Source organism: Python bivittatus, unplaced genomic scaffold (genome assembly GCF_059951505.1).
Source record: "Python bivittatus isolate LINGU-HERP-01145 unplaced genomic scaffold, Pbiv_v1 ctg000320_np1212, whole genome shotgun sequence".
Taxonomy (NCBI): domain Eukaryota; kingdom Metazoa; phylum Chordata; class Lepidosauria; order Squamata; family Pythonidae; genus Python; species Python bivittatus.
The window spans coordinates 541,648-563,549 of record NW_028277052.1 but is presented as its reverse complement, the minus strand read 5'-3'; the positions used below and the strand labels follow the sequence as shown (position 1 = coordinate 563,549).

Here is a 21,902-nt window from a genome sequence, read left to right as displayed (position 1 = left end):
CGTGTGCAACGCTCGCGGATCCGCCTCGCGCTCCTTCCCCTCCGCTCCCCGGAACGGCCTGCGAACGCCCCGCGGCGATGGACACGCGGGCTTCGTCTGTCGAGGGGTGTCTTGGGGTCCGATTATTTTCAGAGCTTTTTTTTTTTTTTTAATAAACCGACGGTTTCTGTGGAGCTCTCGGCAAAGCCTCCGGGGCCTGCCGGCTCGGCTCGGCTCGGCTCCCGCCTGCCTCAGTCCCCAGCCGGGGCGGGGGGCCTGGAAGGGGCGCGGAGCCGAAGAAGCCTGGGGAGAAGGTGTACCCCTGGGGCCGTTGCTCGGAAACGCGGCGCCCCCGATTGGCGCGAGAGAACGAAGCGGTGATTGGAGGGCTGGGGATTGGCGTCCGTCCCGACCAACGGGCGGCGGAAGGCGCCGTGGGGGGCGTCCCCGGCCAGGCGAGGAAGCGGACCGTCTTCCGGCGGGTGCGTAGCGCCGCGCGGGGGGCGGCCGCAGCCCCGCTTCCGGCGACCTCCTCGCACGGGCCGAGCTCCTGGCCGCGGGGCGGGGGCCCGGGGCCTTCGCGGCGCGCGGGGTCTCTCACGCCGGGCTCGCACGCACGCGCGGCGGGGTGCTCCCGTGCTCGGGCTGCCCTCTCGCGGATTCAGCCGCGGGCCCCGGGCCGGTCAGAGCCCTCGTTCGGAGCAGCCTCTCGGGCGGCTGAGGCCCTAACCCTAACCGGGTAGGCCTTCTCCGGGCTGCCCCGCCCCCGCCGCTCCTTCAGTCTTTCGGGGGCGCTCCGGGCTGGCCGCGTCGGTCGCTGCTTGCGCGCGGCGGCTCTGCTGCCCAGACGCCTCGGAGGCCGGCCTGCTGCGTGCCGCCCCTTCGCGTTACAGCCGGCGCCGACCGCGCGCGCTCGCTCGCCCAGCGCCGGAGGCCGTCGCGGTGCTTGCCGCGCGCCGGCCTCAGCCCGTCCCCGTCGGCGGGAGGCTCCTCGCGCCGGCCGTGGCGCGCGCTTCCGGCCCGGGCGCCTTCCAACGCTGAGGCAGCTTCCCTGCCGGGCCCCGCTCGGACTCGCCCGTGTTGGCGAAGGTCGAGGAGGACGAGCGCCAGTTTTCAAGGACGCCTTCGGGGACCACCCGGAGCCATCAGCTGGTGCAAATGGCGTGGGGTCGCCCGTCCGTCCCCCTCGCAGCACCTCCGTAAAAGAGCTTGGGGTTTGCAGAGTAGCCATCGCAGCGCTAATAATTCTAGAAACTAATTCTGGTTGCCAGCGCGGCACCCGGGGCACCCGCACGGCCATAGGGACGCTGCTTGGTGCCACCACGTTCCATGATCGTAAACGATGTTTAAATGAATTATTTTGAATGAACGAGTTCCACTTGACTTTCTTTACTTTTTTGGCCTTAGAGTTTAATGGGAAGCTAATGTCAGCCTCTGGCCAGTCTTTATTCGAGATGTATTACCACAAGTAAAATAACCAATTTGCAAATTAAGTCACTGAAGCTTACACCAAAAAAAGTAAAAGGTGGAGAAAGAAATCTGAGGCTCAAGGAATCTGGAGCAGTTCTGTTTTTTGAAATTCTTGTGTGTCAACTAATTCAGAATTTGCAGGATGGATACCAGAGTTGGAGAACTTTAAAGGAGGTGCCAGGAAACATGATCATGTTTATTAAAATTGTCCCCATTACAGAACCAGGAGTCTTTCCCCAATCTGCCATGGTGAGCCCAAATGGTGGGGATGGTCTCCAGAATTAGACTCACCTCTTTGTTGTGTTAGTTGGGCAACTTTTATAGCCCTGCAGCCCCTCTCCCCCTCCACCCGCAGAGATGCTCAGTTAGGCATCAGCAAGGGAAGTTACACATTAATGAGGATTAAGCGTCTAGCAAGTATTGGGTGCCTGAGAATGCAAAAGAGGGAGATAATTATCTAACTGGTTAGAGCAGAAAGTTTGTTATCTCACAGCTTGCAAAAGTAAATGTGAAGAGCTACCTTGTCTAAGTAGCCTCTCTTCCTAGTGTTAATTAAAAAATGCTGGTCAATCACAAGACAAGTTCCATGAAGCTGATTTACTGTTTGATTTTAATATTAAAGGGAAATGAAATATTGCCACAAGAGCAAATATTCTGCAAGGCTTTTCAGGGCAAGAATTGCTGAATGAAAAAACGTAGAAATGGGAAACCAAAACTGAGTGTCTTAAGAATCTGTCAGATTGAGCTTCCTGAAATCAGCCATATAACCCCTAAGGGTTGATTATAATTTTGGAAAGGATGCAGCTAATTTAGGTGGAAAGACCTGAAAGAAGTTTTCCAGGTGTTCAAAAAGGGTGGTGGTGTGACTACCTGCAATGTTGCCTGAAGAGACACTTGTGTTTTGGTATAAATTTGGTATAATTTGTCCCCGCCCAGAGTCCCCCATTGTGGGGAGATGGGCGGGGACAAATTAAATAAATAAATAAAATAAAATAAATAAATAAATAAGGCAACAGGGAGACAACCTTTAGTACTTCTAAGGCTTCTTCAATAATTTGCAGAGAGCTGTATCAGTGAAAGGCTGATGGGCAAATAAAGTTTGTTTTGAAGGTTAGTTTTTGTAGTTCCCACTTCCAGACAAAACTGAGACTTAGAGCCAAGGTGATTGTGTTGGGAGGCAATGGAACAAGTTTATTCTCCTTTGAAAGAGAGTATGTCTTTCTGCTGGCTCGCCCTCCCTCCCTCCCTCCCTCGGCAAAATTCCAAGTCCTGTTGATGCCCTTTAAGGACCTTTGCAGTTTGGGACCTACCTCCTGCTGCACTGCGTGAAACCAAACCTTGAGGCCTCTCTCGGAGCACTCCTGTCTTTTGAGGTTAGATAGTGAAGAGAGCCTTCTCTGTAGGGGCAGCCTGAGGAGATCAGTGGAACTGCAACTGTTTAGAGGCCAGGTGGACATTATTTTATTTGCCCAGGCTTTAACCTGAATTGTGATTCTGACTTTCTTACAGTTATGGCTCCTCTGTGGCACGCCTGCTACTTTTAACAGATGTCTTGGTATTTTGTTGTTTTGCCCATAGGCTATTAGATTTATAATGTGAAATTACTGTATTTAGGTTCTTATCTAGAAATGGGGAGGGATTCTTGGTTTTTAATCTACCTGCTGTGCCAGTACACAATATAGCCTTGTTCCCAAGTAGGTAAATATTTTTATAATGAGCTTGTCTTCTCCAGTGGACACATTTGTTCTGTATGTTTCTCAGGTTGCAGAAGAACATCTTTGCAGCTCTGTGCTGCCTCCTGAGATCCAGGCGCTGCTCTGAAGAACAGCGGGCCAGGGGGCCAGTGCGTGACACAGGAGGTTGCCTGCTGCTGAAGTGCCAGGGCCTAGTCCCCGCCCTCTGTCATGCCCCAGGCTTCTTCCAGGAAGACATTGATCTTTTTTGTTTGATCTTGCACTGTTTGAGTTCAGAGGTCAGAGTGAAAAAAAAAGCCTCCCTAATCTTCCCACTCCGGACGCAAACTCTGTTTATCACAGGCTGGCTCTTCCTGTGTTCCACTGTAGATGGATGGATTTATACTGAACTCTGTGTCTGGCCTGGTCCTCAAGTTAATAATTCTCCAGAAAGTGGCCCTGAGCACAGCTGAGGTCAAGCAAGAACCTCGGCAAAACCCCTGCCCGGCAGAAACACAGACAGGCATTCAGGCAGCTGCTGGCTCCCTGTTTTGAGCCTTTTGCTGCCAGCCTTCCTTCTCACCTGTCAGCAACTCTGCTGCGCCTGCAGTTTGGACTCTTAAAGCGGAACCAGCCTACTCCCTCCCTTCACACTTTCTTCTAATCCTTGGAAACACAAGTCAGCACAGCAATGGCAGGAAAGAATTATGGCTATCACCGGTTTGTCATATTCACCGCTATGTACATTGGGTACACCTTGTACTATTTCAACAGAAAAACCTTCTCCTTCGTGATGCCTTCAATCATGGAAGAGATACAATTGGACAAAGATGACTTGGGTAAGTTTCTCTCTCTCTCTCTCTCTCTCTCTCTCTCTCTCTCTCTCTCTCTCTTTCAACCCTTTGAAGTGCTCAGAGGCTTCATCCCATGAGTGTTTGAGGAAATTTGAGAACCAGCTTAAGGCTTGGCACAGGTGTTGCTTTGCTAAGGAAACCTGTCGTTTCTCACTTTCTTTGGAAAGAAGCAAGACTTTGCAATTCTGCAGCTACTATTTAGACAGGCTGTTCTTTGGACAATATTTAATGGCCTTTATTTGGAGAGAAGAGGAATTGTATTGCTAGATTTGAGTTCAGTCCTTGACTGGAATGGGCATAATAATTCCAGCTTCTTTAATCATGCAGCAAGAGCAAACTGTGTTTGGTATCCACAGTGGCCACTCAGAGGCCATGGGGAGCCCACAGCCAGACCTGGAGCTCAATAGTGCTGTTTTATTGCCGTCCTTGGTGGAAGAAACACTTCTCCTTATCTGAAGTGGCTGTAATCCGTGCCTTTCCTCCTCTTTTGCTAGAATCAGTCCTGCTGCAGTCGGGAAGCAGTTCAGAATTCTCAGGCCTTAGACCTGAAGTCATGTAGTAGTTGCCTTGCTCTTCGTCAGTTCAGGTTAATGCTGCCTGTCCAAGCCCCTTTCAGACCAGGCTCTTGGGTCACGGTGATTGTGCTGTTGAAGTTTCTTGGGGACTCTCGTCCACTTCAGGTTTCATCACGAGCAGCCAATCTGCAGCCTACGCCATTAGCAAATTTGTTAGCGGCATCCTTTCAGACCAAATGAGTGCCCGCTGGCTCTTCTCCTCTGGCCTCCTGTTGGTGGGCTTAGTCAACGTGCTGTTTTCATGGAGTTCTACCGTTGCCCTGTTTGCAGGGCTGTGGTTCTTCAACGGACTGGCTCAAGGCCTGGGCTGGCCCCCCTGTGGCAAAGTACTGCGCAAGGTGAGTGAATGAGCCCGCTTTTCTCCTGGCAGCCAGCCTCCTGCAGGGGCAGCCTAGTGTGGGAGCAGCAGGCCAAAATCTTGTCCCAGGGAAGCCACCAGAAGGCAGCCTGAAGCAAGCAGCCGCTTGCTCTGCTTTTCACTGCGCAGAACCCGCAAGCTGTGGACGCTGCATCGGCTGACTTTTGTGTTAGTGCTGGGAGCTTGTAGCTCTTTAGCGGGACTAAGAACTGCCCTGGCAGAGGCCAAGCCTCTGCCCTCTGCTAGTCAGAGATGCCATTATTGTAGGCGGGGATTGAATTGGCAAGGGCGGTGGGAGCTATAAATTGCAAACCATATCACATTGCTCTCAGATATTTTTGGGATCCTTTGGCCCTGAGCAGGCAGCCTTGTTCAGGGATGGCTGGGGCTTTGATGGCTAGGAAGGGTCTCCTGGCCACCTTGAAAAACTCTGAAGACCTCTGTCTGACCCAGAACCTGCTCACCCAAATGCTTTTGGGAAGCTGTCAGACTGAATCCAGTTGCTTCCTCCTGCTCAGGTTCCCTCACAACTGGCGTTCAGAGGCAAGTACTATCTGTAGATGGCGTGACTTGAGGTCATTGACAACCCGGAGTTAAGCTTTCTGGAGTGTCTGCGGTGTTGCTTGACTTCATCTGTATCTGTGATCCTTGGAAACACAGAGAGTGGAGTGCCCAGGTCCCCATGTCTGCTGCCAGTAAAAAAAAAAAAAAAAAAGTGTACCTTCTGTGTTTTTTTATTAAACATTCTTGTTAACTGCTTTGAGGAAATCATGCTAAACAATTGGTGTGGAAATGTGCTTTCAGTTCATTTCACTTTTCCGAGGACTGTTCTAGGGAGCAGGGAAATCTGTCCGGAGAGCTAGCGTGCCTCTCGGCAATAGCGCCTGCTGCCCCTTTTAAGCCATCAGTACTTGTGACAACCTGGAGGCTGTGCTGGAGGTCAGTGTGTACAAATTAGGACCTGCCCTTGGCATAGGCACCAACATACCCGTCTTCTCTCTTTCCCTTCTATATAGTGGTTTGAACCCTCCCAGTTTGGGACTTGGTGGGCAGTCCTCTCCACCAGCATGAACCTGGCCGGAGGGCTTGGGCCCATTGTGGCAGCTCTGATGGCGCTGAGCTATGACTGGCGCACCACCCTGGCCCTCTCTGGCTCTGTGTGTGTGATTGCCTCCTTGGTGTGTCTGTTCCTGATTAAGAATGAGCCTTCAGATGTGGGACTGCCCAGCCTTGAGTCTGGACCCAAGAAAGGGAAAAAAGGTGAGTGTGTGGGGTCAGTGGTGAGACATGTCCCCTTGATCAGAGGCTACCATCTTCAGGGCCATGAAAGCAGGCCTTCTTGGTTGCGCTTCTACCCCCTGCCTTCTGGAAATTAGTGGAAACATGGCTGTGTCCTCAAGCCAGGGATGCAGGTTTGCTCTAAGTATCCCTCTTGAGGAGGAGTTGCTTTTATTCTTCTGCATGTGTCTCCCATTCATACTGTTTTAATCCCAGTTACATATTGGGGAGTTGTATGCTGATTGGAGCAATCTTTAAGGCTAATTTATCAATAAATCAGTCAAACCTCCTTCAGTTTGAGGAGCAGAGAGGAAGCGTGTAGTCTGACAGAGGGCCAAGATACAGGGGAGGTGCAAAGGAGAGTGGTCAGGGGTGGAGTGGTGTGGCTCAGGCCAGATTGCTAAATGGTCTCTTTCTTGCAGACTTGTCGGTGGGTGACAGCACCTTGGCTGAGCTGCTGTGTTCTCCATACCTCTGGGTCCTTTCGTCTGGCTACCTGGTGGTGTTTGGTGTGAAGACATGTTGCACAGACTGGGGACAGCTATTTCTCATTCAGGAGAGAGGACAGTCTGCCCTCGTGGGTAGGAGACAGCACCTTTATCCTGGGGTTTTAAGAGCTGAGCATGTCCAAAATGTTGACGTTTGGCCTTGGTAAGCCAGAGTCAGTGCTCTGTGGGACAGTACCTGAGGGGAAGTCTTTCGCTTGACCCAGGAAAGAACTGACCAGGAGTAGAGGGGAGAGGTGCCAGGAGCGGCTGTGCAACGGGCAAGGAAGTCTGGCAACTCCTTTCTGCCTGCAAGGATGCAGTCTCGTTTGGAATTGTTACTATGCTCTTTGCTCTATAGGAAGTTCCTACATGAGTGCCTTGGAAATTGGGGGCCTGGTTGGAAGCATCGCTGCTGGCTATCTTTCAGACCGCGCAGTGGCCAGGGTAAGCCTTAAGGAGAAAGGACAGCCCCTGTGAACGTCCCTGGCCCGGAAAAACGCTATGCAGGCACTGTGGATGCTGGTACAGAGGTGGTTTTGTGTGGGATGGGCTGACAGACATTTGATAACTAGGATATCACACTTCCCTTCCGGATCTATATGTGTGTTGCAGGTGGGTCTCTCAAACTACGGCAACCCCCGGCATCCCCTTCTCATCTCCATGATGGCAGGCATGGCTGCCTCATTGTTCCTCTTCCGAGTCACAGTAACCAACAGCTCGCCCAAGGTAAACCGTAGAAAAGAGGCTCAGTTGTACAAGGCAGACCCAATTCACTTAGCTCCTATCAACTGATGTATAGCATCAAGGTGCTACTTGGACTGAAGGGAAGGCAAAGCTGTTTCTCTCCAGGAGGTATTTGTGGTCCTCCACCCAATCTCAACATGTTTAACACTTGCTTGGAGGAGGTGCCGAGATTTGTGAGCATCTTCAATGTTTTTACCTTTAGGTAAATGGCACATTTTGTGAGGATTTCCACAAGTAAAATGAACTGCGGCTTTTAGAGACAAATCTTAATGGAGCAAATGCAAAGTTTTGCAACTTTCAGGGGAACGAAATTAAGGTTCTGAAATCAGGGTGAAATTTACTTTGCTTTCTGGACCTTTTGCAATTACAAGTCCATCTATTGAAGCCACGATGGACCAGTTCATGGGACCATCCCAAAAACATGGAGTTCCCTCTGGCTTCAGTGCAAAAGGCTTGGCGAGAATTCCAAGGATGGGGAATCTTCAGATATTAATGATGATGTCCCAGTCAGCAATGATGGGGGTGCTATGTCTTCTGTCACTAATTAAAAGTTTTTAGCCAGCAAAGTATCTTGCTTTGGAAAAGAGCAGGTAAGGATTTTTGCTTCTGCATACGATTGCTATTGCATTTTCTCTTTTCCAAACATTCTCTCGTGCTCCTTGTTCATTCTCCCCCTTTTTCTTTTTCTAGGGAAATTACTCTTGGAATCAGTTCCTCCACCCTCTGGCTAATCTTGTGGGCTTTACAGAACATGAGGTCTTTATTTTCTCTCTCTCTCTCTCCCTCCCTCCCTCCCTCCCTGTTTTTAAATACTTACTACGTGATTTATTATTTCTATAGAAATTGTGGCTGTTATTTATTACTTAATGGATTACTGAGAGACAACACCACTTACTGAAGAAAAGATTAAACATCAGCGTGCTTCATCTAAGGCACCATTTTGCAGAAGATAGTGGGGAAAAGAAATCCAAGTGGCAGATGCAGGGAGCAGGGAGAGATGTCATGCTCGTAGTCCTAACCTTTTGTCTGACTCTATTTTTGTAGTTGTGGATCCTGCTGTTAGGAGCAGTCTTTGGATTTTGTTCTTATGGACCGATTGCGCTGTTTGGAGTCATAGCCAATGAGAGTGCACCACCCAACTTGTGCGGCACTTCTCATGCTATTGTTGCACTCATGGCTAACGGTATGTGAAAACGTAACTGGAATGGAATGAGGATGAAAGCACACAGTGCACCCAACTATCTTTTTTTCTTTTCAGTGGGAGGCTTCTTGGCTGGTTTGCCTTTCAGCACAATTGCCAAACACTACAGCTGGGGAACAGCCTTCTGGGTAGTGGAGTTGATCTGCATAGCCAGCACCGTGGCCTTTTTCTTCCTGAGAAACATCTGCACTAAGATGGGTCGGATGCCAAAGAAAGTTGATTGAAACACCGCAACGGCTCGGCTGCAAAGGAGCCTCCCACGTCCACAGCCGATGCTTTGAAAAATGGAAGCGGCTCTAAGCAGATTGAAGTTTGCTGCTGGGCTGTATAAAGCGGTGGCAAAATCTCACTTGGTCGTTATTACCAGTTCTCATCCTTCAAAACCTAAGGGATGCCCGTAGTGGTTGGAACTAATGAGCAAACATTTGGCAGCCACAGCTGCTGGGTTCACTGGAGCCCAGAGCAGTGGGGACAGAGCAGCAGAACAGGAGCTTCATTTTTGAGAATCACGTCACTCATTCCCCTTTTGTATGTGTTCTTCCTTTATTTCCTTTGCCATGCTACGTTAAATTTTCAAGTGATATCTTCTAAGACTTCCCACAAGTTACCCTGAGGTGTAGCCAAACAGTAAATAGTTAGAAAAGAGGGGAGCTGTAATCTTACTCTATTTAGCTCCAGTGGATAGTAGATAAGGTTAGAAGTGGACTTAAAAACTACTTCTAGAATTTGAGGAAGGGTAACCATCAGATCAATCAGATTCTTGATTACATCACAAGCATTAGTACAGACTGAGGTGTTAGACCTCGCTTGTCTAATGGAAGAAAAACAGTATTCAGCTGTGGGGGTTGGGACTTCCTAACAATTCTGCAGCCATAAGGATCCCCAAATGTAACTAGCTGCCTTTAGTCTTGCAATGTAGATTCTAAGTTATGAGTACTGTATGGAATGTATGCATCACCAAAAATAAGAGATTGTCCAGTAAAAGCTCATGTTTCCCCTGCTGAACAGTTGCTGGGAGTCAGGTGGCATATAATAACTCTTGTTGTTGGATATCAAATAATTAATTCCAAGGTCAACATTAAAGTCTGTCTTCTTCCTTTAAAGAATATTTTACTTCCACATGTAAGAAGCAAAGTGCCAAACATAAATTAAACAGGTACATGCATCCAACAAGATTTTCTTCTAACGTCCAGCAGCAGAGGAGGTTCAAACAAGCTCCCATCGCGGCAGGGGGTGGCGGGGGAGAGATTCTGGTCCCAAGATCCAGATAGTCTGCAGGGCAAAGGAAGTGGAAGAACTTCACCCTATAATCCTGGGACGAAAGGGCCTGCTTTCTCTGCTACCTCCAGCGCAAGCTTCAAGTTTTGATCGAAGAGCTCACACCTGAAATATCAGCATGTAAGAGAAGCGCAGTTAGAATAAAAGGCCATCCTTACTCCTACCTCCACGTTTTTCATTCTCGTCCCCTGCATATTTATTATTAGAGCGTGCTACAGTATAGAACGGGAGACTTCGCTGTGCCCGAAGAAGCTTCCTTATTCACTGTGACTTGCCGAACTCACGTATGTTAACAGGATACGTTACGCCCTACGGCAGAAATGTGGTACAAAGAAGCTAGAAAGAAAAGCACAACGTTTCTATAACGCCACTGAATTTGCAGAAACCCCTAGGGAGGAAAGCGAGCCGGCAGGGCATCTAGGCGCCCCGAAACAGGCTTCCTGGGATGGCCTTCGTGCGTGCGTCCGCTGCTCAGAGGGGGCGAGGGGGCTCTCGCGGTGTTGAGGAGGAGGCGCTTCTGTCCTACCTGATGGGCATCTCCAGAGAGTAGAAGGGATTTTTCAGGGCAAAGTCCGAATATATCTCGTAAATCTTGCGCAGAAGGGAGTCGATTCCGGACTGCCGGGGGTCCGCGAGCACCACGAACTTGATCCCTGAGAGGAGCGGAGCGGAGCGGAGGTGGGGCTGAGCGGCCGCCGCCCGCCGCCGCCCTCCCCGGCCCGGCCCGGCCCGGCCCGGCCCGCCGCCCGCTACCTGTCAAGGTCTGGAAGCAGTGCAGCTTGAAGGTGTCGGTCTCCAGCACCTCGATGCCGGAGCTGCCCTGCTCGGGGGAGAGCTGCGAGCCGATCGCGAACAGCCTGCGCGACAAGCAGAGAGATGCCGGGGGGCGATGCCCGGAGGGGCGATGCCCGGGGGATGCCCGCCGCCCGCCCGCCCGCCGCCCCCGACTCACGAGTGGAACATGGAGGCCAGCATGAGCTTCTCGTTGGAGGAGAGCCGCGGGCGGCCGAAGCGGATGGCCACCGGGTAGTTGGCCGCGTTGCCCAGGAACTCCTGCACGTCCCTCCCGTCGGCGGTCAGGCGCCCGTTGACCTCGTGGCCGTTGATGGCCAGCACGGCGTGGCCCACTGCGGGGAGCGCGGCTCAGCGAGGCGGCGGCGGCGGCCTCCCCGCGCTCGCCCCGCGCCCCGCGCCCCGCGCCCCCCGCCCCCGCTCACCGCGGATGCCGTCGCGCTGCCCGAACGCCACGAGCACGCGCTCGTCGTGCGCGCGCAGCACCAGGTCCAGCGGGAAGCTGAAGGTCTTCTCGGCCTCGGCCCGCGGCGCGTAGTGGTCCAGCTGGTAAATGAGCCCGCCGGCCTTGTTCACCACGAACACGCTGAAGATGGCCATCGCGGCTGCCGTAGGCCGGGGCGGGCGCGCCACGCCTCTTCCGGGGCCGGCCGGAAGCGCGTCGGCCGCGGGGTTTCCTGGCCCGCGCGCACGGCCGCCTTCCTTTCTAGCCGGAAGCCGCCAGGGAGGAGCACGCTGCGCCGCCAGCCGCGCCATGGTGGGTAGGCCCCGGGCCGGGGCGGGCCAGGCCGGGGGGCGCGGGCGGGCCGGGGGTGGGCCGCCTGCTGACCCCACTCTCGCCTTCCTCGCAGCCGCCCAAAGACGACAAGAAGAAGAAGGACGCGGGCAAGTCCGCCAAGAAGGACAAGGACCCCGTCAACAAGTCCGGCGGCAAAGCCAAGAAGAAGGTGGGCGGGCGGGCGGTGCGGGGGCGGGCGGGGGGCGCGGGCCGCGGCGCCGCTCACGGGCTTCTCTCCCCGAGCAGAAGTGGTCCAAGGGGAAGGTGCGCGACAAGCTGAACAACCTCGTCCTCTTCGACAAGGCCACGTACGACAAGCTCTGCAAGGAGGTTCCGAACTACAAGCTCATCACGCCCGCCGTGGTCTCGGAGCGGCTGAAGATCCGCGGCTCCCTCGCGCGGGCCGCGCTGCAGGAGCTCCTCGGCAAAGGTGGGATGCGCGCCGCCGCCGCGCGGGGCCGGGCGCCGGAAAGCGCGCGCTTGCTAATCCTCGCGGTTCTCCCGGCAGGTTTGATTAAGCTGGTCTCCAAGCACCGGGCCCAGGTCATCTACACGCGCAACACGAAGGGAGGGGACGCCCCCGCCGCGGGGGAGGACGCCTGAAGAGGTGAGCCCGAGGGGGCGCCGCGCGGCCCAAGGGAGTTCCGCCCGCCCGCCCGCCCGCCCGGCGTCGCAGGGACCTGACTTCTTCTCTGGTTTGCTTCGCAGATTCTCAAATGGCTTTCGGAGTTCCTTGTACGCTTACAAAAATAAAGTGATTAAACTCTTTAAGGCTTTGTAGTGATGTGAGCGAGTGCCCATAGTTAAGCAAGCTTTAAGTGGGTAAAATGGCTTTACTGTTTTTGTAGTAGTCAGGATTTGTGCAGAATTTGGGTATGTAACACTGGTGGGTATGTAACACTGATGGTGTGGGCGGTGCAAGTATGTGAGCTCGTCTTTCTTTCTAAGCAAGCTTGAAGCAACTTCAATAAGCAAGGGATAGGCAGAAAGCCATAGATAAGCTCCTAACTTTTACTGCTGTGCCTTCTGCAGTCTCATGTTTGCTTTGTGAATCTTACACAAATATACTTCGTCGTTAATGTTTTGTAGTAGCGGTACATTTATTGGCAACTGTAGTTTTTAGCAAAACAATGTGTACTTTTAATACAATCCCACATCCTTAACAAGAGACATAAAGATGCTGTACACCAAGTTGCAAAGCTCTGTTTCATCACAGCTACCACAAAGCCTTCCTTTCACAGCAACAGCTGGACTTCCGCAGGGAGTTGCTCTGAGGTCTCTGCTCTCTCTTTCGGTCAATGTGCTGTGAATTTTGCCAAGCTCTCTTGGAGATGCAGGCCTTTCAGTTGGTTTGAGGCCTTTTCCTCTTAGGGCCGGGCTGCTTATTTCCGGATTCAGCTTTGAACTGATGTCTAGGAAGAGCGGTGCAAAAACAGCAAGTTGAAACAGTTGGTTCTCTTAAATCAAGGATAGGTACCTTGAGAGGCTGGGTTCCTCCAGCTCTTCAGCAACGGAGGGCCCTGGCACCACAAGTGGCCCCTGCCTGCCATATGTTGGTGTTGGTATTGGCAACTGCTAGATTTAGGAAGCCACAGAGAAGGTTCTGATGGTTAATTTCACTATCAGTTATATCACCATAGTGGAATGGATGGAATGAGCACATACGTAAATTAGCCTAAGCAACAAATCTTGACAGCATCAATTATAGATCCTATCAGCTTCATTCAGAATCTTAGTAAATGGGAAGGATGGGTGGAGATTCCAGACCCCCTCCCCCACAAGACTGCTGCCTCTAGCCCTGTGAAACGCTCCCCAGGAGAGAGACAAATGTCTCTCTCTAAGGCACATTAGCAGCATGTCTCTGCTACAGCGGTTGGCGCCTCTGGCCTTCCCAGAGGGAGGCACGTCTTTACCTGGATTGCCACCTTCTACCGTGATTCCAGACGCGGCCAAAGGAGGGAAGCCAGCTGTCTCCTGTCTGGGAGGAGTGGTCAAAGTTGGCCCCAACGCGGTTGGGAGGGAGCTTTTTCAGCTTCTGTTTCTGTTCTTTAAACAGGGCAGAAGAACAAAAGGTTGAGCCACAAGTCGTTCTTTGCTCAATTCTCCCCACTGACCACCACATGGCCAAACCTTTGCATACTCACTTTCCTTAAGAAATTCTTCATATGAGGGTCCAATCTGCCTTTCACCTTCCTCCTCTTCACTCATCAGCCAGGGGGGTTTTGCTCCTCAAGATGGAAAGGTGGACAGGTCAGGAAAGCCCCATATGTTTCTCTTCATATGCCCAAGTTAAATTGACCATTATCAAAACAGTACAAAGCCAGACAATATAAGAACAGGTCCTTAGGACATGCTTGAGGATTCAGCTGCATCTGCCACACAGCCATGTGCAACCATGCGACATGCAATTCATGGTTAACCACATTAGACTAAAACGTAGTTGGTAAATTTACGATTCACTGCATCGTTTGAACATAAAGATTCTTTCCCCTTGCAAACCGTATGTCCATAAAGGGCAAAGCCTAGTTCAGAGCAGGCATTTCAGAAAGCTGACTCGTATCTTCACAAACCTACCTGTGTGAATGTTGCCCTCCCCTCCTGTTTCCTGTGTTTGAAACAATGAAGGAAAACCCCAAGTTAGTAGGGGGTTGGGGAGTTGAGAAACGACACAGGCAAAGTTGCAAACAGGATTGGCTGCCCAGTCCAGCAGATAGCAGCGGGCAACATCCCCCCCCTTCGCAAGTCACGGGAAGCAGAGCGTAAGATAAAGAGACTGGATTTCAGGCTGGACCGCAACCAGGGCAGAAACTCACCGCTCGGATGTCATTGCTGCTGCTGGGGAAGAGAGGCAACAGAATTCCTAACTGAGTACCTGATGGCCAATGAAAGTTAAGGGCTGCCCTGTTTCCAGGTAGTGTAGCTCAGGTGCTGTTCGGCTGGCACAGGTAGGCTCCTCTCTAAGAAAGGTGGTGCTCCTGCTTGGCCCAGGCTGCTCCTGCTCTTCCATAGCAAAAGGAGAATCACTACAACATAGAAAATGTGTCAGCACAAGCAAAAAAGGCTTCGTTACAATTTAACATCAAGGTAACGTGAAGACAATATCGCCAGGAATAGCACAGGGGTACAGAAGCAAGAAGGCCTCTGATTAGTGTAACTCCTACCTTAAATTCCCTGCAAAGGTGTTGACAGCGGTGGTTCCATCACCTAGCGTGCTTGCTCTCTGTGGCTGAGTTTAATTCAGGAAAAAAACACTTGTTTCAAGAGACAACAATGCATTTTGCAATGTAGGAGATCCCTTGAAATGTAATCGGGGGTGTTAAGATGGAATGGATTCAGGCACAGATGCCATCTTGCAACAGAGACCACAATTCAATCCTTTTGGAACATGGGTCAGGATGTGACAAGGAGACGTTGATGTTTTATTGCCAGCAAAGGAAATACCCCTAGCCAAGAGTATTTCTCCAAAGAAAAATGTAAAAAGTTGTTGATAATACAATTAAATGACATTCAAAATAACACATATGCCAGAGCACTAATAATACCCGGAAGCTCAAACATTTTCCCCTATCCAGAGGGGGGGAAGAAAGGGGCTCAGCAGGGAAGACCATGCCAAAGAAATGCAAAAAGTCTGTAAGCAACAGAGGAGAAAGGTCTTATGCCAGGAATAGGCATCACAGTCCCCGCAGACCTCAGTGAACCCCAATTGATACCCAGCAGGATCCTCTCCCACTCGCTTCACAAGGTGTTTTAAACTGAACTTAAAAAGCCAAGTAAAGCCCTAATCCCTGGGATGGTGTCTATTTGCAGGAGCAGGCCTGGGATGAGAGAAAACACTCACTGCACTTGTAATGCCTGCTATTCTCTGCCCATACTTTCCTCATGCATTCATGGGGAAGGGGAATTACCAGTTCAAGTTGGCAGATGGCTCTGAGTTTAAATGAGGTGGGGGTGGGCGAAGATGGGCAGCCTGAGCATGACAGTTCTACAGAAACCACCGTGAACACCATGATGGATACTGCCCGCTTTGAACTTGGGCACACAAACCTCTAAGATGGCCCGAACCATCTCTTGTCTCTTCTGCTCCACTTCTCGGATGTGCGCTGCAGCCTGTAATTAAGGCAGATGGAGTACAAAGAGGAACTCAAAGCAGAAGTCAGCCCCCATCACCCCCCTGAACCCCAATACCCACAGAGTCTTACCTTCTGAATGGCTGCGTCTTCCTTTGCTTCATAAGCATCCAGGGCTTTGGAGAGGGACTCCTGGAAGCTGGAAACACAACGCAGCCTATCACTCTGGGCAGCAGAGGCCATCGATACTGGAGGCTGCTAACCGTTCCTGGCATGGGGCACAGCCAGTGCTCCCCCGAGACTGGGCACAGCCTCTCAGTTACCGCACACTTCCAGTAACACATTTTTTAAGAATGGGTTTGGTGTGATGGGGGGAAAAGGATTCTTAAGAACCACAGGGAGCTTGCTTTTGACTTGCCCCACCCAGGTGGTGTTCTGAACATGGACCGCAGCCCCCAAAGCCTGTGCCTTCGTTTACAGGCTCCCACGCGGAAGGCCCAGACAGCTGCTCCTGCGGCCAGCGCTGGAAGGCCCTGCTCTGAGTTCTCCGGGTCGGGTCGGGTCGGGTCGGGTCGGGTCGGGTCAGGCCAGCAAGGCGCACCCCACCCACCCCATCTTGCACGCAGACGACCCGGGGGGCCGAGAGCAGACCGCTGGCCAGCAGGGGCTACTCACCGCTGGTACTCGGCCGAGGACAGCAGGAAGTCGGGCTTCAGCTTGGGATCGGCTCTGTTCTTCCACCAGAACGCGGCCACTGCTCTCCTGTGCTCCGGGCTGGGGGAAGCGGGGGCGCGTCGCTGAGGCCGCCTGGAGGCGCGGCGCGGCGCGGCAGCCCCGCCCCGCCCCGCCCCGCCCCGCCCGCGGACTCACCTGGCCAGGTGCTGCAGGAAGCCGCCGTGCAGCACCGTCCGCGCGCCGCGGCTCAGGTGACGCCGGACCTCCCGCGCGCAGCACAGGCACCACACGCGCCGCTCGTGCTCACCGGCCTGGAAGGGCAGCACCACGGCCCGCCGCGCCGCCGCCCGCGCCGCCGCCACCTGCCACGGAGGGGAGGGGAGGGGAGGGGAGGGGAGGGGAAGGGAAGGGAAGGGAAGGGAAGGGGGGCGGGAGCGGTCAGCCTCGCCGCCGCGCCGCCCCGCGCCGCCCCGCGCCCCGGCCAAGCCGCCCGCGCACCTTCTCGCCCAGCCGGGCCAGGGCCGCGCGCAGCCGCCGCTGGTGCCCCGCGCTGTACAGGTGGCCTCGGCGGCCAGCGAAAGCGCTGCGGCGGCACAGCTGGCAGCGGAAGACCGCTGTCTCCCCCGCCATCTTGCGGCGCGCGCCCGGCGCTGACGTCAGCACCCCCGCACGCGCGCGCCGGGGAGGGGCCGGGGGCGCCCCGCCTGCCCGCCCGGTCCCGGCGCTGCGCTGCCTAATCAGGTTCCGGTTGCCCGGAGCGGAGCCGCTGCGGCAGGGGTAACGGGCCCGCCCGATACGCTCCCCGGAAGTTGGGAGGACGTTGGCTGTGGCCGATGGGTCTTAGGGTTCTTGGGGCAGCGCGGAGGGGCTGTCGCGGAGGGGCTTGGCGTCCCACCAAGACGCCTCAAAGCGTTCCTGTCAGGGCAGCAGAATTATGCCTCAGTAGTTTCTACAATCCCAGCAAGGAGAGGCAAAAATTTAAAAAAACAATAAATTCAACAAAAAAACTACACAATGTTGCTCTCTTTTAATCCATTTATTGGAGCACCAGGATTCTTCTCCAGGTTCAGGAATGGAAAAGCAGGCACTGGGGGAGCCCAATAAATAAAGCTACCTTTATTGCTTCAAACAGAAATCGTAGCACTGAAACGAGGGAGGACCCCCTCTCCCCCATTCTTTCAGGGAAAAGGCCGGCCAACAGCGACCTCCAGGGGAGGAAGGAGCTCCGTCCCTGCCCCAAAGCAGCCCTCCTGCTGCTCAGCGCATTCTCGGCCAAGGACCAAGGAGGCAGGACTCGCAGGGCTCCAAAGGCCCCCACCTGGAAAATTCATCCTCTTCCCTTGGAGGAAGCATGAGCCTCCAGAGGGCAGAAGTCAAATCCTCCTTGGGAGCTCCATCAAATGCCCAGCTCTGCCACACTTCCACACCAAGGATCAGAGGCCAAACAGAGATCTCATTAATTCTGGGGAAGGGAGGAGACAAGGCTGTTGGTTCACCGGGTCTGCCAACCCCCCCGCCCCTTTCAGGGGGATCAGGCAGCCCTGCCAGAATCCTGGACTGCCAGGTGGTTCAAGCTGCTTACCGCCGAAGTCACCAGGAGGTTGGATCCAATTTCTTCCTCAACCAATCCTGCCTCTGGGCAGCCCCCCCACGACCCAAATGGCCCACCTCCGATTTGAGGGAAGGGCTTCTACTCACCTGGCTTGTCCATGCTCTGGTGCACCAAGCCCATCATATCCTCTGGCAGCGCCTGGGCCTCCTCCTGAAACTTCCGCCGGCCCTCCGTGGTTAACTTCCACAGTCGGGACTTGCGGTTCCCTTCAAGGCACACGAAGTCTGTCGTCTTCTCAAAACTGCTGCTGAAGCAGAGGTTGTGCCGGACAGTGTTTTTCCAGCCCTCTGGAGCCGTGCGGAAGAAGGGGAAATGGTGCCTGTCGAGAGGGCAAAGGGGCAGAGTGCCAGCAGCCCAGGAAGCATGCCCCCCCAGGACCAGGTTAGGTGCCCACACCCATCCCTGCAGAACGGCTCACCGTGCCCCCACCGGGTCATCCACAACTGTGCCAAACTAGAATACTCACCCCTGGGGGAGCAGGAAGCCCTCAGCCACAAGGGTACCAAGAGCACAGAGGGCGAGGAGGGGTTCGGGTTAGGGTCCCCCTCCCGGCACTCTGCTGTTTTGCCCGAGCACCTCTCTGCTGTGAGAGCTGTACCTGGTGAACTTGTAGATCTCCTGCACAGTCAGGCTGCTGTCCACGCTGCTGCTCAGGGCAAGGCTAATCAGGATACAGTAATTGAGAGGTGGGCGAGGCCAGCCCCCCTGGGCCCGCTTCAACTTCCTGCTGCGGGACCGGAACACCTTTACGTTCCGGCATGCCTGGGGGGAGCTCTGGGAGTCCTCTTTCGGAAGCATTATGGGTTTGGCTTCAGTGACATTCCCAGCATCCTGGCAAAAGACGGGCACATTCGAGCCAATGGGAAGGAAGGGGAGGAGAGGGGCCAGCAGAAAGAGGAAGCGACCTTGGGGGCTATGGGGCTGGGTACCATAGGACAGCCTATGGGGAGGGGCTGGGTGTGCCCCTCAGTCTCGCTTCTTCCCATTTCTGTGTTTCAGCGACACTTTATGGCGAGGGAAAGGGGATGTCCGGTTTTCAAACTGATTGACAATCTGCAGGGGTCCACAACGAAAGAAGCTCTGCAAAGCTGGAAAACCTCTGAGTCGCCCCCCCCCGCCTAAAGATTCCAAGCCCCGCCCTGCAAGCGGGAAGATCCCACCCCGCCCCCGCGTCCTCCGAAGCGCCACGCCCCCTTTAGCAGGGCGCGCAAGGCCACGCGCAGTTCCCAAGGCTAACGCGCCCCGCCCCGACACCTCTTCTCCCCTGCTGGCCTTCGGCACGGCGAACAGGTCCTCTCCGAAGCGGGCTGGGCGGCAGGAGGGAGCCTCTGGACCAGCACGTGGACAAGGCCCCGGCGGCAGCCCCGCGGCATGTCCAGGGATAGGGCAGACGAGGTTGGGGTCCACCCACATCCACAGGTGCGGCTGCCCGGCCGTCTCTGCGGGGGAAGAAGCGCGCCGCAGGCATCCCTCAGCAAGGGCCGCCGCCGCCGCCGCCTCCCCCGTAAGCAGGCTGGGCATCCGCGGTAACCCGGGGGACAAGGGGGCTCCCCTGCCTCGCCGCTTTATTCCGGGGGCTACCTGAGCGAGGCCCGGGGACCCCAGGCGAGCCCATCCGCGGCTTGGCCGCTCCTTGCTTACCGCAAGTCCCCAAGGAGGAAGAGCGTGGGGCCTCGGCCGCCTGATCGAGCTGCACCGCCGGGAGGGCCTCCTCAGCAACTGGGGGCAGAGAGGCGGTTAGGCGGCTGGGCTCCGAGCAGCGTGAGCCGAGTCCCGTCCTTCCCCTCCCCTTTCCGCGACGGAGGCTCATCAAAGGGGGCAGCCGGGCCGAAGGCGACCCCAGGCCAGACCCGCGCCTCGGAAAGGCGCGGGTCAGTGGCCGGGGCGGCTTCAGTAGGCAGGCCGCCTCACCTGGGGGCAGCTGGTCACAGGTGGCGTCCAGGGCCAGCTCTCGAGGCAGGTCCCAGCTCTGCAGGCCGCTCCGCAAGTGGAGCCGGGCCCAGAAGGCCGGTTTCTGCAGGCGCAAGTCCATCCGGCCACCGCGCGCAATCTGCGCGGGTCGAGGCTTTTTCCGGGCGGGCGGGGCTGTCCTGGCGCGCTCCGTCCCTTTAAGCGCTCCCCCACCCCGCCGGCTCGGGTGGCCGCGCCGATATTGCTTCATATTCCCGACTCCTGGTTTGTGGGAGCGGTAGGAAGGGGCGCAGTCGACGGGCGGGCGAGAGAGTCGGAACGGCTCCTGCCAGTTCCCCACGCCTCTTTCGGTCTTTGCCCAACCCACTTGGCCACAACTGAGATAACCTCAGTTTAGCCGAGGTATTGTGCGAACCCAGGCTCTGCGCTTGGTCACGGTTTCATACATTGCATAAGCTTGGAAACTTGAGTTAATTCAGTAAACCATGGTTGTTAATCTTGAGTAAATGTGCCCTGGGAACAAAATGTAGGTGTTTCTCCCATTAAAGCTCAGATTTCTGCCCATTAGCCCCAGGCATGTGCGATGGGACAGGCTTGTGCACCCCAGAACCAGCTTGAGGCAAGGATCACCAATGGGCCTGTCTGGAGCCAGTGCTGGGACTCCCTTGCCAGCCAAGGAAGGGGGGGCCTGGGCAACCCCAAACACTCTGGCCAGCCCCAGCTGATCCCAGCTGGTAGCAGGAAAGTCACCTGCCCTGATGGGTCACCTAGTAGCAGTAGCCCCCTGTGGAGGAAGAGTCAGAACTCCTGGACAAGTCAAAGGTTCAGCACTGGGAGCAGGCAGGGACGGATTGCACGCTGACAGGCCGCAACCTTCAGGTGCAGGTAACAGAGGGCTGGACTGGGCTGCCCCTGATCCTGCAAAGCAGCCTCTCCCCAGTACACCCAAGAGGAATGGGGACAACTGCTCCGTGGTGCTCTGGGAGCAACAAAAACATGGGGCAATTGCGCCTGGTGCGTGAGAGATACACAGCTGCAGCGAGCTGCTTTTCTGTGCCAGATGAGCAAAACACATTAACGCTGTGCAGGAGATGGTCTTATGCAGTCCTCTCAAATTCCTGGAACACGCTTTTTCTTTTTCTTTTTTTTGCACCTACCTCCTTCTACCAAGTTTTGAATTGTCAGCTCCAGGGCCAACTTCAGATCTTATCTCCACTTCCAACCCCCTTTTAACACCTGGCTCAGCCCCTCACCTTCCACCCTCTCCCTGGCAAGAGAAGGTCTGGCTTTGACATCTTTGTCAGGCCAACGTAAGGCAGGTTCCATCAAGATGGCTCACCCAAGTTTATCCACCAAAGTGAAAGGCAGTCCTGTTTGTTCCCAGGCCTCTCTCTGTGCTCGAAAGTTGTAGGGAAGCGAGGGTGGCTGGCATTGGATTAAGTGTGTGCCCAGGGCATAGCACCCTGGCACCTGCACATGGCCCAGGGCAAAGAACCCCTCAATCAGGAAACAGGCTTGTTACCTAATCACACACAGGTGAGAACGGGGGCAAGGAAGGGCATTTTGCACAACCCAGCCTGGCCTAGAAGCACCCCAGCGAGCTGAAGTGCGTTGTCCACCCCTTCCCCTCCTAGGGCACTTGTGACCACAGTGCAAACGCCAACACCAGCTCCAAAGTACCACTATTGGCACACGTGGGTTCTTTTGCCCCACAGGGTGGCCATTCAAAACAAGGACCGGTACATGTTGTTGAACTAACCTATTTTCTAGATCGATTCACACCAAGCCTATCCAAGATGAGTACGTTGTACAGATGCAGCCATGTTCACACAGGTACTAGATCCACACACACACACACCTCAGTGGGCAGGAGATCACTTCAGGCCTCCCACTAGTGAGAGAAAGCACCTGACCACTGTTCTATGGACTGACCAAGTTCCTGTATCTCAACAAGCACCATTACAGACAGGAAAGGTGTCCTTCCTATTATCAAATAGAGAAGTAAAGGCCTGAATAATCTTAACCTTAAGCCTGCAAGAAAAAAGAAAAAGTTAAAGATATTACCAAAATGTGGACAAACTGAAAATTGAATTATGAGATGTTTGCTATGTTGTCATTTTAAATGATGCATAAAATGGCTAAGATGCAGAAGTAGTTTTATATTTGGAA

At 54.3% G+C, this 21,902-nt stretch overlaps 5 protein-coding genes across 16 annotated transcripts; 2 read left to right on the top strand and 3 right to left on the bottom strand.

Moving 5' to 3' along the window:
• The first annotated feature begins 355 nt into the window (after nt 1-355).
• On the top strand, nt 356-10,061 carry SLC37A4 (solute carrier family 37 member 4). 7 transcript variants are annotated; one of them, XM_088138852.1, is made up of 11 exons: nt 468-718; nt 1,582-1,698; nt 3,211-3,961; nt 4,657-4,889; nt 5,926-6,169; nt 6,610-6,768; nt 7,034-7,119; nt 7,288-7,401; nt 8,110-8,175; nt 8,464-8,602; nt 8,678-10,061. In XM_088138852.1, exons 3-11 carry the CDS (start codon nt 3,814-3,816, stop codon nt 8,842-8,844), a joined length of 1,356 nt encoding a protein of 451 aa, XP_087994978.1. In that variant the 5' UTR covers nt 468-718; nt 1,582-1,698; nt 3,211-3,813; the 3' UTR covers nt 8,845-10,061. The 7 variants fall into 7 exon arrangements, with proteins under 7 accessions (XP_087994980.1, XP_087994978.1, XP_087994979.1 ...); XM_088138854.1 differs by lacking the exons at nt 468-718; nt 1,582-1,698 and adding an exon at nt 356-461; XM_088138853.1 differs by lacking the exon at nt 1,582-1,698.
• Nucleotides 9,867-11,290, bottom strand: TRAPPC4 (trafficking protein particle complex subunit 4). Its single transcript, XM_088138868.1, has 5 exons — nt 11,116-11,290; nt 10,851-11,025; nt 10,652-10,755; nt 10,425-10,551; nt 9,867-10,003 (listed from the first exon to the last, which is right to left on the bottom strand). Exons 1-5 carry the CDS (start codon nt 11,288-11,290, stop codon nt 9,925-9,927), a joined length of 660 nt encoding a protein of 219 aa, XP_087994994.1. The 3' UTR covers nt 9,867-9,924.
• Nucleotides 11,244-12,239, top strand: RPS25 (ribosomal protein S25). Of its 2 annotated transcripts, XM_088138870.1 has the most exons (5): nt 11,244-11,447; nt 11,542-11,637; nt 11,715-11,898; nt 11,977-12,075; nt 12,177-12,239. In XM_088138870.1, exons 1-4 carry the CDS (start codon nt 11,244-11,246, stop codon nt 12,069-12,071), a joined length of 579 nt encoding a protein of 192 aa, XP_087994996.1. In that variant the 3' UTR covers nt 12,072-12,075; nt 12,177-12,239. The 2 variants fall into 2 exon arrangements, with proteins under 2 accessions (XP_087994996.1, XP_087994995.1); XM_088138869.1 differs by having other exon boundaries at nt 11,977-12,239.
• A 234-nt stretch (nt 12,240-12,473) lies between these two features.
• Nucleotides 12,474-16,882, bottom strand: CENATAC (centrosomal AT-AC splicing factor). Of its 2 annotated transcripts, none has more exons than XM_088138856.1 (11): nt 16,709-16,882; nt 16,406-16,572; nt 16,211-16,309; nt 15,668-15,734; nt 15,513-15,575; nt 14,630-14,694; nt 14,341-14,491; nt 14,043-14,073; nt 13,613-13,696; nt 13,401-13,514; nt 12,474-12,880 (listed from the first exon to the last, which is right to left on the bottom strand). In XM_088138856.1, exons 1-11 carry the CDS (start codon nt 16,838-16,840, stop codon nt 12,609-12,611), a joined length of 1,245 nt encoding a protein of 414 aa, XP_087994982.1. In that variant the 5' UTR covers nt 16,841-16,882; the 3' UTR covers nt 12,474-12,608. The 2 variants fall into 2 exon arrangements, with proteins under 2 accessions (XP_087994982.1, XP_087994983.1); XM_088138857.1 differs by having other exon boundaries at nt 12,662-12,880; nt 13,382-13,514; nt 16,709-16,880.
• A 6-nt stretch (nt 16,883-16,888) lies between these two features.
• FOXR1 (forkhead box R1) lies at nt 16,889-20,140 on the bottom strand. 4 transcript variants are annotated; one of them, XM_088138862.1, is made up of 6 exons: nt 19,734-20,128; nt 19,464-19,541; nt 19,077-19,261; nt 18,421-18,653; nt 17,909-18,141; nt 16,900-17,672 (listed from the first exon to the last, which is right to left on the bottom strand). In XM_088138862.1, the coding sequence occupies exons 1-6, from the start codon at nt 19,981-19,983 to the stop codon at nt 17,644-17,646; spliced, it is 1,008 nt and encodes a 335-aa protein (XP_087994988.1). In that variant the 5' UTR covers nt 19,984-20,128; the 3' UTR covers nt 16,900-17,643. The 4 variants fall into 4 exon arrangements, with proteins under 4 accessions (XP_087994985.1, XP_087994988.1, XP_087994987.1 ...); XM_088138859.1 differs by having other exon boundaries at nt 16,889-17,672; nt 19,464-20,131; XM_088138861.1 differs by having other exon boundaries at nt 17,013-17,672; nt 17,909-18,066; nt 19,464-20,140.
• Nucleotides 20,141-21,902: the final 1,762 nt, after the last annotated feature.